This window comes from Brassica napus, chromosome C2 (genome assembly GCF_020379485.1).
Source record: "Brassica napus cultivar Da-Ae chromosome C2, Da-Ae, whole genome shotgun sequence".
NCBI classification, from domain to species: Eukaryota; Viridiplantae; Streptophyta; class Magnoliopsida; order Brassicales; family Brassicaceae; genus Brassica; species Brassica napus.
In genome coordinates, this window is record NC_063445.1 from 40,498,896 (window position 1) to 40,511,731 (window position 12,836).

Genomic DNA, 12,836 nt, shown 5'->3' on the forward strand with positions numbered 1-12,836 from the left:
TTTATTTTCAGTTTTAAAAGCTATTGTTTCTTAATTTTCTGTACCTTTTCGCATTCCTCTCAGACTTCTTTGTGCTCAGATTGCTCAATTAATAAAACTCACAAACTTCATTTCTCTCAATCTTCTATCTCCTCACAAGAAACCCTAGAGTATGTCTTCACAGACGTATGAAATATAGAGTATGTATGTAGAAAGGATAGTATAGTCATTCATCTTGACCTAGTATACCTTATGTATTCAGTATATATACGTGTATTGCACATACTAATAAGAGCATTCAGTTCCATAAACCTATATGGTATCAGAGCATTGATCCATAAATCAGACCATAGCCGACAAACTCAAAATCTTATTCCCTCCCACACATTCTTTTTCTTTCTCGTAACACATCAATGTCGACTTTATCTAACAAAACCATTGAGGTCTCAGAAGCTCCAACCGTCTTGAATATCATTGTGACAAATGTCACTAAACTTACGGCCTCCAACTTTCTCATGTAGAGCCGTCAAGTTCAAGCACTTCTCGACGGCTACGATCTGTCCGGTCACCTTGATGGATCCACTGTCGTTCCTCCGGCAACGATCACAACTGATGGGTTGCGACTCCTAATCACGCTTATCTCCTTTGGAAGCGTCAAGATCGTCTCATTTATAGTGGGTTACTCGGGGCCATAACAGTCTCGATCCAACCGATACTGTCTACAACGGTGACGTCGGCTCCGATTTTGAACACGTTATCTTCTACCTACGCGAAACCAAGTCGAGGTCACATCCGGAAATTGCGACAACAGATCAAGACTTGGAGAAAAGGCACGATGACTATCGATGCCTACTTTCAAGACTTCAAAACTCGATTTGATCAAGTAGCCCTTCTAGGGAAACCATACGATATCGAGGATCAGGTTGAGTTTCTCTTAGAGGGACTTCCCGAGGAGTACAAGCCGCTCAAGGACCAGCTTGAAGGCCGTGAAATTCCACCATCGCTATCCGAGATTCATGAGAAACTCTTGAACCATGAGAACAAGATTCTCGCCAAAACCAACACTGCCGCGATTCTCCCTGCCAATGTTGTTAATCATCGAGGCTCCTACAACAACAGCACATCACGACACAACAATCAGCCGCCTTGACACAACAACAACAACCGTTCTCAACAAACATGGCAGCAGCAGTAGTTCTCTCCACGCAACGACAATGGTCCGCGAGGATATCAAGGCCGCTGTCAGTTATGTGGTGTCCAAGGACATAGTGCTCGCAGATGTCCACAACTTCAGGGTGCGTCTAGTGCTAACTCCAAGTCCTACACGCCATCACCTACGGCATGTCAGCCTCGCGCCAACATGGTTACTGCTCAAGGGTACAATCCGGGAAACTGGATCTTAGACAGTGGAGCCACACACCACCTGACCACTGACCTGAGAAACCTTGCTCTCATCAGCCTTACACGGGTGGAGAAGACGTAACAATCGCAGATGGCTCTGGACTTCTGATCTCGCATACGGGTTCCACAACTTTAACCTATCTTACTCATTCCTTTAACTTGCGTGATACAATATATGTTCTCAATCTTCACCGTAACATTATCTCTGTTTATCGCTTATGCAATTCTAATAACGTTTCTGTTGAATTCTTTCCTACTCATTTTCAGGTGAAGGATCTCAACACGGGGGTCCGATTACTCCAAGGCAAGACTAGAGATCAACTATACGAGTGGTCGGTTTCTTCATCAAACACCATCTCTCTCTTCGCTTCACCTACACCAAAGACCACTCTTTATTCTTGGCACTCCCGATTGGGACACCCATCTTTTTCTGTTTTGTAATCCATTATTTCAAAATTCTTGTTGCCTCTTTCTTCTTCATCGCAAAAAGAAACCTTTTGTTCTCATTGTTTCAGTAATAAAAGCCACAAACTTCTATTTCATACAAACACTATATCTTCCACACAACCTCTTGAATACTTGTATACCGATGTTTGGACCTCTCCTATCCTTTCTATCGATAATTTCAAGTATTACCTTATCTTTGTTGACCATTTCACCCGATACACTTAGTTTTATCCACTCAAACAAAAGTCTCAAGTTAAAGAAAATTTCATTCTCTTCAAGGCCTTGGTTGAAAAACACTTTGACAAAACCATCAGAAACTTATACTCTGACAATGGAGGCGAGTATGTTGCTCTTCGGTCCTTTTTATCCTCACATGGGATCTCTCATTTCATATCCCCGCCTCACACTTCGGAACACAATGGCATAGCTGAGCGCAAGCATCGCCATATTGTTGAGACAGGCTTGACTCTTCTCCACCAGGCCGGCTTACCAACAACGTACTGGACCTACTCATTTGCAGCCGCGGTTTATCTCATCAACCGTCTTCCTTCACCAGTCATCGATCATCACTCGCCTTACATGAAGCTCTTCAAGAAACCACCAAACTACCTACAGCTTCGCGTGTTCGGATGTCAATGTTTCCCATGGCTCAGACCGTATGCTTAGCACAAACTCGACAACCGGTCTCTACCTTGCATCTTTCTCGGATACTCGCTGACACAAAGTGCATACTTGTGTCTCCATCAACCAACTGGTCAATTGTATACTTCACGCCATGTCCAATTTATTGAGACAAGCTTTTCGTATTCAAAGCCGCAAGAAGTGATCAACAATGGTGTCGAGAACCCAATCCCTAGCTATGCTCCATCTAGCCAAGTTCCTATCGCGCCACTCGTACACTCTGTCTTGCCTGCACCCCCGTGTTAGGATCCTCACCAATAACAGACGGGGTTAAACACTCCGTCTAACTCTGACTCTACAACGCAAGTAATAGAGCCGCCAGGAAATAATACAACATGTACTATTATTGGTTCTGTGCAGGTGCATGAACAGAGATCTCCTACACCCACCGTATCCTCTTCATCCTCCCCAATCCAGACCGAACATCCCTCACCTTTATCAACTCACCAAACTGAACCTCACCAAACACCATCCCCAATACCACCCGCACCTACACCTCCACCATTATCTCCTCCCATTACAAACGCTCATCCTATGCAAACCAGAGCTAAAAACAAAATCACCAAGCCAGCCCAAAAGCTAACTCTTTTTGCCGCATCTAAAACCAAAAACCCAACCATACCCACAACTGTGGCCCAAGCTATGCGAGATCCCAATTGGAGAAACTCTATGGGAGAAGAGTACAATGTTCAAGTTCAGAATCACCCCTTCGAGCTGGTTCCACCAGCGCCGAATCGACACGTTATTCCTACTAAGTGGGTTCATACGATTATGTTTCTTGCTAATGGTTCCCTTGATAGGTACAAATCAAGGTGGGTAGCACGTGGAGACAACCAGGAATATGGCATTGACTATGCGGAGACGTTCAGCCCAGAGTCACACACTCATGGCCTATCAAACAGCTAGATGTTAACAATGCTTTCCTCCAAGGTAATATTACGGATGAAGTTTATGTTTCTCATCCTTCGGGTTTCGTCGATCCAGATAAACCACATCACGTGTGTCGCCTCAAGAAATCACTCTATGGCCTCAAACAAACACCTCGTGCTTGGTACCAAGAACTGCGAAACTATCTTCTTCAGATGGGATGCACGAATTTGGTCGCTGATACGTCGGTATTTGTATACATCAACAGGAATCATCTCGTCTACATACCCGTGTACGTCGACGATATTATAATAACTGGCAGCAGCAACATGTTAGTAATTGGCGTCATCCAAGTTCTGGCTACTCGGTTTTCCCTCAAAGAACCAAAGGATCTGAACTACTTTCTGGGTGTTGAAGCTACTCGCACCTCCGCTGGTCTTCATCTCATGCAGCGCAAGTATATTATTGATCTCTTACTCAATACTAAGATGCTAGACGCAAAACCGGTTACAACTCTCATGACTGTCTCGCAAAATTTGACACTTCAGTCGGGCACTACAATCGCTGATCCTCGTGAATTTCGTATGATTGTTGGGAGCTTGCAGTATCTTTCCATCACTCGACCAGACATTGCCTACAGCGTAAATCGTCTCTCTCAGTTTATGCATCGCCCTACCGATGACCATTGGCAAGCAGCCAAGCGTGTCTTGCGATATCTAACAGGTACTCTCTCCCATGGTATCATGCTGCGCCGCAACACACCTCTCTCTCTCTCTCTCCACGCGTACTCGGACGCTGACTGGGCAGGAGATATGGATGATTACATCTCCACCAATGCATACATTATGTTCATTGGTGCCACACCTATTGCTTGGTCATCAAAGAAACAATCCGGCGTCGCTCGATCGTCGACGGAAGCGGAGTATCGAGCAGTCGCCTACATAGTAGCCGAAATGAAGTGGGTTTGCTCGCTTCTCACAGAGCTTGGGATCACACTAGCCCATCCTCCAGTTGTCTTCTGTGATAATGTAGGAGCAACATATCTTAGTGTTCCACTTCCGTATGAAGCACCTTGCCTTAGACTTCCATTTTGTACGTGAAAATGTCCAGATTGGTGCCTTGCGTGTCACTCATGTCTCCACAAGAGACCAACTTGCAGATGCACTGACCAAACCTCTACCTCACACACACTTTACTGAACTGATAAGCAAGATCGGAGTAGTTTCACTCCTTCAGTCTTGAGGGAGCGCATAGAGTATGTATGTAGAAAGGATAGTATAGTCATTCATCTAGATCTAGTATACCTTCTGTATTCAGTATATATATGTGTATTGCACATACTAATAAGAGCATTCAGTTCCATAAACCTATATGGAACTCACCCATTGTTTCTGTCAACAATTACAAATATTATGTCGTCTTCATCGATCATTAAACACGCTACCCTTGGCTGTACCCACTGAAGCACAAGTCTCAAGTTCAAGCTGTTTCCATCACCTTCAAGCTAACATGAGTGAAGTGAAACCAGTCTCTACACCAATGGCCTCGTCTCCAAAGTTGACTCTCATCTTAGGAGACCCTCTCTATGATCCGACACCATTTCACAAGTTAATTGGCAGTATTCAATATCTTCAGTATCATGAGATGTAAGAAACGCTCTCATGTAAAAAATTAAAGCTCCGTTTAGTGTTTATACATGTTTTCAAATCAGCTCCCATTGTTTGTTTTTATTTACATTCACCACATTCTGATATGATAAACGACAAAGAAATGTAAAACATTAGAAGGAAACTACTGCCACCAAACGTGGTTTCAAGGATTACAAGATGGATGAAGATCATGAAAATGGGTACGAGTTATGTTCCTGGGCGAGAATGGTATGTCAGATGATTGGCAGAGTTGTTTCCAAATGTTTTTCCAAGCTTTCAGTGAATGTTGTTTAGTGTGTCATAGCTCCTTTGAAAAATAAGGGAAGATGAAATGTATCCATGATAAACCGATAAATACCAAGTTTAAGATTAATAACAAAACCCATTTTGTTTGAGTTTGTTAACAATGATGAAAGCGAATGAAATTTCGGAGAGGTTTTATATGTACAGAAACCCTAGGCAGCAGAATCAGCAATTTTAAATTAATCAGAACAACAACAATAAGAAAGATTTTTTTGATGAATTCTCTCTGTCTCTTGAGGAATGAATTCTTCAATTATGTTCGTCTTCTTTCTCTTAAGCCATGTTCTTTCTGCTATGTGCCCAGAACGGCTTTGCGGGTGTACGCTTCAAAGCCTTAACGCTGAATGGACTGTTCTTGCTCTGTAAAACCACATCATTTCAAAATCAGTACATATTCCAAACATTAGCATTCAAAACTCAAAATATTTGTGAAGAAACTCACCATCAAACAGGTATCGCCATTGCAAACAGGGTACTCATGAGGACAGCAACTAGTGTTATCATCGCAGCAAGTGGCAGCTTCAAGAGGGCAACATCCCCAACCGAAGCAGTACTTACCGTACTTGAAGAGACAACAACAAGTGTTTCCCTTTGGGCAAGAGTAATATTTGTCACACTTGGTCGGTGGCTTGATGGGAGATGGAGGGGATGGTCCAGGGTTTGGTGGGTTCTGACCTTTCTTGATCGGATACGAAGCCTCCATGGTGATTCCACACTTTCCTGTGGGCTCTGCAATGTTACGTGCCATCTTTATGTATCCGCTCTCTCCCCAGCTTCCTCCCCATGAGTTTCTCACAATCCAGTAATCCTTTCCGTCCTCAGTTCCGTAACCCACAGCTACAACTCCATGGTCTAACTCCGTTCCACAGGTTCCATCAAATACACCCTGAAGTGAAAAAAGGCAAATAAAAATCTTAGCATCTTGAAATATATTTGCAAGTGTTTACTACGAATATAGCGTAACCATTCTTTAAATATGTGAGAACGTGAATAAATAAATAAATGTTCTGAATGGTAAACCATTAATCATTAACGTTCCATTGATTCTTCTCATGCTAACTAGTTACAAGTTCGGCTATTTCATACCGAAGAATAGAGCTGGAAGGCACGACCACCAGCTTCAATGGCAACACTAATAGGCTGATTAGCCAAAGCTTTCTTAAGAGCCGCCTCGTTGTTCTCCGGCACATCCTCATAACCGTCAATTTTGACAACCTTTGCGTTTTTCTGCAAAACACGAGAAACAGAGGTGTTAAACCCATTTCTATTTGATATTAATACCAAAAAACCTAAACCAACACACACTAGTTAACTTAACCCTGTTCTGATCACAACGGCCATCCGCAGCTTTGTATGGATAATCCTCTTCAGTATCAATACCACCATTTTTAATAATGAACTCAAACGCATAGTCCATCAAACCTCCATTACAGCCTTGGTTGTAAGATGTGTCACAATCTACTAGTTCTTGTTCAGACAAAGAGATTAAGTCTCCTGTCACAATCTTGTTTATTCCTTCCACAGCTCCAATGGTTGAAAATGCCCAACAACTCCCTAAAAACACGAGTTAATTAAATCAAATTAGCCCCACCACTTGCTTTGATTCTTGAAAAAGTGAAAAATATCGTATGGGTCCAAAGACCAAAATAGTTTCAAAGACCCCACAAACTTTATCAGCAATTCAATAAAAGATCACGACTTTCAGACCAAACATCATCAATCGTTCCCCTAGAAGAACAGTTGTCGGGGGTAAATTTGTCTTTATGCAAAAGTTACAAGATCTTTATTTTTCTTAAGATATTTTTCCAATAAATTATCAAAGATATAATCATTTTCAGATTTGTATATCTCTAATCGAAAATCGGAAAAAGCTTACCGCAGCTTCCCTGATCTTTGACGGCGGCGACGGCACCTTCTTTTCTCCAGTCAACGGAAGCAGGAAGCGCGTCGCCAACACGCGGCTCATATCGATCGCTGGTTTTGAGAACTCTCTTCTTCGGTTTAGCACCGAGGTAGATAGATCGGTACTCATCGTTGGTTAGATCAGCGAACCGGGTTAAACCGAGTTTGTAACTGAGGTTTTTGTTGTTGTGTTCGTCGATGAAACGAAGATTGTCTTTGAAGATCTCGAATCTCTGATCCGTGACAAGACCGTTGTTCTGCGTCATCATCTTCTTCTTTCCGTGTTTCTCCATCCACTCCTCGTAGATTTTTGAAACCTCGGCGTCGCTCCGGCCGTTGACGGCGGAGATGTGGCGCTTCTCGTCGTATGAGATGATCGACATGTCGACAGCGTACGAAACGCCGATCATCATCGCTAGGAGAAGGATGGTTACATTTACGAAGCCCATTTTTTGATATTTAACAGAGAAAGAAGAAGACGATTGGATGATTGATAAGAGATTGATGAGGGTGTATATAAAGGAGAATTTCAGTCGAGCGTCATAATTAAATATTATTTACTTTTGTCTCACTTTTCGAAATATACTTTAAAGACAATTAAAGAAAACCGGCTAAAATTATAAACAAAAGAAATTGAATACTTCTCAAAATTTTAAAATATTGCATCTAGAACAAAAACTAGTGAACAGAGTTATTGCTCTTTTTAATAATTCCGTTCTCGGAATTATATATTTTTTACATATAACAAAATCTCACTTTTCAAAACTTGAAATTTTACTGAATCTTCTGAAGTATGTAAAAAGGAGAACTGAATTTTAAAAATACACTACATCTCGATCCTTTTGTTTTTATTTATTTTTATATAAACATTTTGTTTTCAATTCTAAATTGGTATATATTATAATATATATATGTTTATCAATTTTTAAAACATAATAAGTTTACACTATATTTTTTTCATTGAATAGATTGTTTTAAACTTTCACATGTATTTGTATCTTTTTCTATATATATATATATTTTCGGATTATTATTTCAATATTAAAATCGTAACAATATATATAAAGATTCATAAAATATTGTTTTAATATCATATTCAAAAATATTGTAATATTTCACAAATTTAGAAAGTTTTAAAAAATTAAACTTTTCGCTTCATAGATTTATATTATCGAGTAAATAATTAAACTTTTAGTTTTTGTTTAATTTTTTAAATAAACTGTATAGTTTAAAATTTGTTTTCATTGGTTTAAGGTAGTAAATATTAATAATTGTTAGATAATATGATTTTTGTTATTTAAAAAAAAATCTTTATAATTTTAAAAGTTAACATCGATAAATATATAAATTATTAATATATGGTAGTATAGTATTACAATATTAAATTATATCTATTTAATTTATACTATCTTTAAATCTAATGAATCATCTATTGTTTAAATCCAATTATTGATAGCTCAATAAAAAATTATGGTAGGCCCAAAATTTAAATGATAAGATTAGAGATTAAATTTAACATGATTATTTAAGAATAGATTTATTAGGTCTATTTTTTTTTAAAAATCATATATGAATCAATGTTGTGACTTCTGTTTTAATATATAAAATTTATGTAAACGGAAAATTCAGTAAGCACTATTATCAATTTTCTTCAGTTACTTTTTGAAAATAGTGAATTTTGTTTAGGGGTTATTGAAACAAGTGATCGAAACAAGTGAGAAAGTAGTAGGGTGAAACGAAATATATAAAAATGTGAATAGTCAGTTATTAAATGAGGGGAATGACAGCTTGCCAAGTGGATGAGGTGTTATTGGGAGAGAATAAAGCTGTAAAAAAAATACAAGTCCAAACAAATAGCAAGGAGAACGTGATGATAATCTATTCTTTTGAATCTTTTGATAATGTTACAAGATACTGTAGATTTTCTTATGATCTCGAAATGCAAGTTTTTATGTTTTACATTATACTCAATTATTTTGATACCTTGAAAAAAAAAAATACTCAAACTTTTAGTATAATACTTTATATGTATCTATCAAACTTTTAGTATTGTACAGGAATGTTTGGAGTAATATTTTTTTTGCTTTATAATATTTTTATTTTATAGGCTAAAATAAAAATTATGAAAGGAAATTGCGAAAGTGTGCATTATTTTTATTAATTTGCGAACATATACTTTCTCCGTCGTAAAACGACACTTTGGCCTCCACAAAAATTTAACAACTCTATTAGCTCATTCTTATAACTGGCTACTTGATAAGTTCTGAGTTTTTTTTTACGTGCGATAGATGACATGTTAAAAAGAAAGTGGACAGATTCAAAAAACACATACCTTACGGGATTGGGTGTCGTGTGTATCCACCACATGTGAAACCAATTTTATAAATAATAATTTAAAAAGGAATAGTTCGAAAATATTTTTTAGCTTGGCGTCTGTGGTAAGCTTTAGCACTGTTCTGAGTAAAAAATTACAACAAAACAAAAGGTGGGTATGCGTATTGGCGAATGGGGTATCAGACAAATTTTCTTCAAAAGTTATGCGGTATCACGGGTACCGTAATATTGAAATCGCTATATATAGATGGTTCATTCAATGTTATTTACACATATAATTTCCCTCATTATGTAAGTAAAGTCGCTGCAGTAAGGTAGCAAGTTTAGGTAGCAAGTTTACTCATTGCAATCAAGAACACATTTCTTTTAACGTTTTTGCAATGAATCTATAACAGTGCTTGGGAAGATATTATACGTCAAAATGATAGTAACGAGTCTTCCCGCCATGCCATTGAAGAGACTAAGAGTCGAGCGCATTTGAAAGGAATCGTTGCGATCGGATGCCGGACGAGAGAAGGAACATCCACATTGGTTTTCAGATTGGAGCTACAAAACACTTGACTTAATTTTATAAAGAATGTGGTTCACGGAACTAAAAATGACTTCTTCAAGTTTATTTGTGTGTTGGGTCGACTTTTGTATTTAATCATATATGCATATCAGATTGAGCTGCTGAAGTTGTAAGAGATACATGCCAGAGAATTGGGAGTTCAATGGGAGTTGGAAATAATGCATGTGAAATAAAATTAATATATCCGGTAAACATATATGATATCCCGATTTAGCAATCGAAGCGCGGATCCTGTGTAGTTGAGTTCATGTTGACATAGTAAAATGATGGTAAAAATGTCAAATTAACCAACAGTTTAGAGGAATAAATTAAATCATACCTAGTTAGTACCGAACATTAAGCTGGTTATCAAAGACTTCGTAGTTGAAAAACCGGCCAAGTCTCAATAATGTAAATATTGTTGAGATGATATTTCGAGCAGATTAGTGGGTGTAAGTAAGTTTAGGAACTGTTTACAGTAAAAGATAATTTCAAAAAAAAACAAGTGTCATGATGGTAGCCTACATCTAACTAGTCCGAGAGCATTAAATGAGGTGATACTATCAAGATTTGGTTTTTATACACATGTATATGTATGAAACCGATGAAATTCACTATATATAAACACTTTGTTCATCCCTCCAGTACACAACACCTTCAGTTGACTATAAATTTCTGCGTTTAGTGGTAATATTTGAAGTTGAAGAAGCAAATAGATGTGAGATTTGAGTTTATTTTAGAAAGATATTATCATATTTTGGAGACCACTTTAATGCATAATAAACTGGGTCGCATTTATGGAGTACACTCGTTAACATTATATTTAAACCGTAAACAGTTCATATGATTGAATGACTATTGGTTTTTTTTGACAGATGGACCAACTTATCAAATATGGAGTACAATTTAATACAAAGTTTGAGACTTTGAGCACTCATGTGAAGAAGCTGGAGATGTAGATGGTTCAGACAGGAGAAGATGTAAAGAGGCAAGAAGCCTTAACAAGAGGGGTAGGAGATGATGTGATGAAGCACCACGTGAATGCCATCATAGATGATGATTTATGTCAAGTGGTGAAGCAGAAGAAGCTGCAAGAAGGAGATTTCGAAGTAGAAAGCTCGTTGAGCTTCGACGGATCGCATTGGTGTCGATCGACGCTAGACTTCGAACATTGATCGGCAGACTTCAATCAAAACCGATAAACGGGCTCTCCAGAGCATCGATCGACGACACATACGGAGTCGGCCGTATCGTGCAATGACGTGAGGATTATGACTCACGAGGAGTTCACAGCAAGACACCCACATCTGCCCAGCCCTGTTTATGTAAAAATTGATCGGCAAATTGATCCCGCCACCGATTGACAGAGAGAGACCGCCATCGATCGACAACCTCCAGCACCCATCGATCAACGTGCACCTCTCACATACCGAGTGCAAATGCCAAAAATAGACGTCACCCGTCTCAATGCACTTAGGCCACAAACCAAACCTTTAGCTAACCCTCCAGAGACCACCATCACACATTCAGATGATGCAGCAGAGCCTATGAAAGTTGATAAGGCTCCTATGGGGAGAACCTTGAGGAAGAGAAAAGGAAAGGTTGCTAAGTATCTGAAAAGGGAAGCTAATGAGAAGGAGATGGAAAGTTTCCAAAAGAGAGTTTCATGATTACATTAGAAAAACCATTCGAGGAGGCCTATTTTACCCACATATTGTGGATGTTCTTCAGAGAGACCAGAGAAACGGAAGAGGACATTAGGAGAATGTTTTGTGAGGCCAGAGAAAAGATGAAGAATAAGATCACACTGAAGAAGAAGAGTGATCCTCGGAAGTTTGCAGTACCATGCACGGTGAAGGGTATTGAGTTCCCACATGCACTGTGCGACACAGGAGCATCAGCCAGCATTCTACCTAGGGTTATGACATACCATCTGAGTCTGAAAGTGGAGCCTTCCAAGGAATCATTCACTTTTGTGGATTGTTCACAGAGAAGCTCAGGAGGAATTGTAAGAGACCTAGAGGTGCAGATTGGTAATTCCCTAATTCCAGTTCATTTCCATGTCTTGGATATCAAACTGAACTGAAATTCTTCTCTGTTGCTTGGGAGAGCCTTTTTGTCAACAATAGGAGCGGTGTGCAACATGCAAACCAACCAGTTGTGCCTGACGCTCATAGATCCACATGTCCACTACAACCCTATTCCAGTCATGAAGCCACATACGTCCTCCAGAAGAATTGATGATCCATGACTCATCGCAGCATGCCACTGTGCAGCTGAGTACGAGATAGAGTATTCTGCGTCGATCGAAACTCACACCGCCACATCGATCGACAGTGCCCACAAGAAATCGATCAACATTCCCAAAGAAGAATCAGTCGACAGTAGTCCGGAAGATTGGGAGAACGACTACTATAATCCCACCATGGCGACACACACTAGAGATACCCTACATACAGAGGAGTATGATGAAGATTATGAGGAGGAATGAGCTATAGAGTACAGAGCCATTCTTGATGAGGAAGATAGACTTCTCCACCATTCCTCTTGGAAAAGGAATGCGCCGCCGATCGACAGAACCGTCTCAACATCGATCGACACTCATCTTCATCAGACAAGCCGACAACGAGTATCAACCGACATTGCCTACTACCAATCGATCAACACTGGAGTCGACCGTGCACGAGAAGGAGATTACTCGATTTTGGCAGTTGGGCAGATGA

General features: G+C 39.4%; 1 protein-coding gene across 1 annotated transcript; it reads right to left on the reverse strand.

Moving 5' to 3' along the window:
- Positions 1-5,369: 5,369 nt before the first annotated feature.
- LOC106371587 (probable cysteine protease RD21B) lies at positions 5,370-7,729 on the reverse strand. The gene is made up of 5 exons (XM_013811669.3): positions 7,204-7,729; positions 6,646-6,881; positions 6,414-6,554; positions 5,770-6,213; positions 5,370-5,687 (listed from the first exon to the last, which is right to left on the reverse strand). The coding sequence occupies exons 1-5, from the start codon at positions 7,676-7,678 to the stop codon at positions 5,601-5,603; spliced, it is 1,383 nt and encodes a 460-aa protein (XP_013667123.2). The 5' UTR covers positions 7,679-7,729; the 3' UTR covers positions 5,370-5,600.
- Positions 7,730-12,836: the final 5,107 nt, after the last annotated feature.

What these genes read in the sequence shown, in the direction of transcription:
- LOC106371587 (XM_013811669.3), bottom strand. Translation starts at nt 7,678, where the DNA reads ATGGGCTTCGTAAATGTAACCATCCTTCTCCTAGCGATGATGATCGGC. An exon ending in GCCGTTGTGATCAGAACAGG is followed by an intron (nt 6,555 to 6,645) that starts GTTAAGTTAACT and finishes CGTGTTTTGCAG; the next exon opens with AAAAACGCAAAGGTTGTCAA. An exon ending in CCTTCCAGCTCTATTCTTCG is followed by an intron (nt 6,214 to 6,413) that starts GTATGAAATAGC and finishes TTTTCACTTCAG; the next exon opens with GGTGTATTTGATGGAACCTG.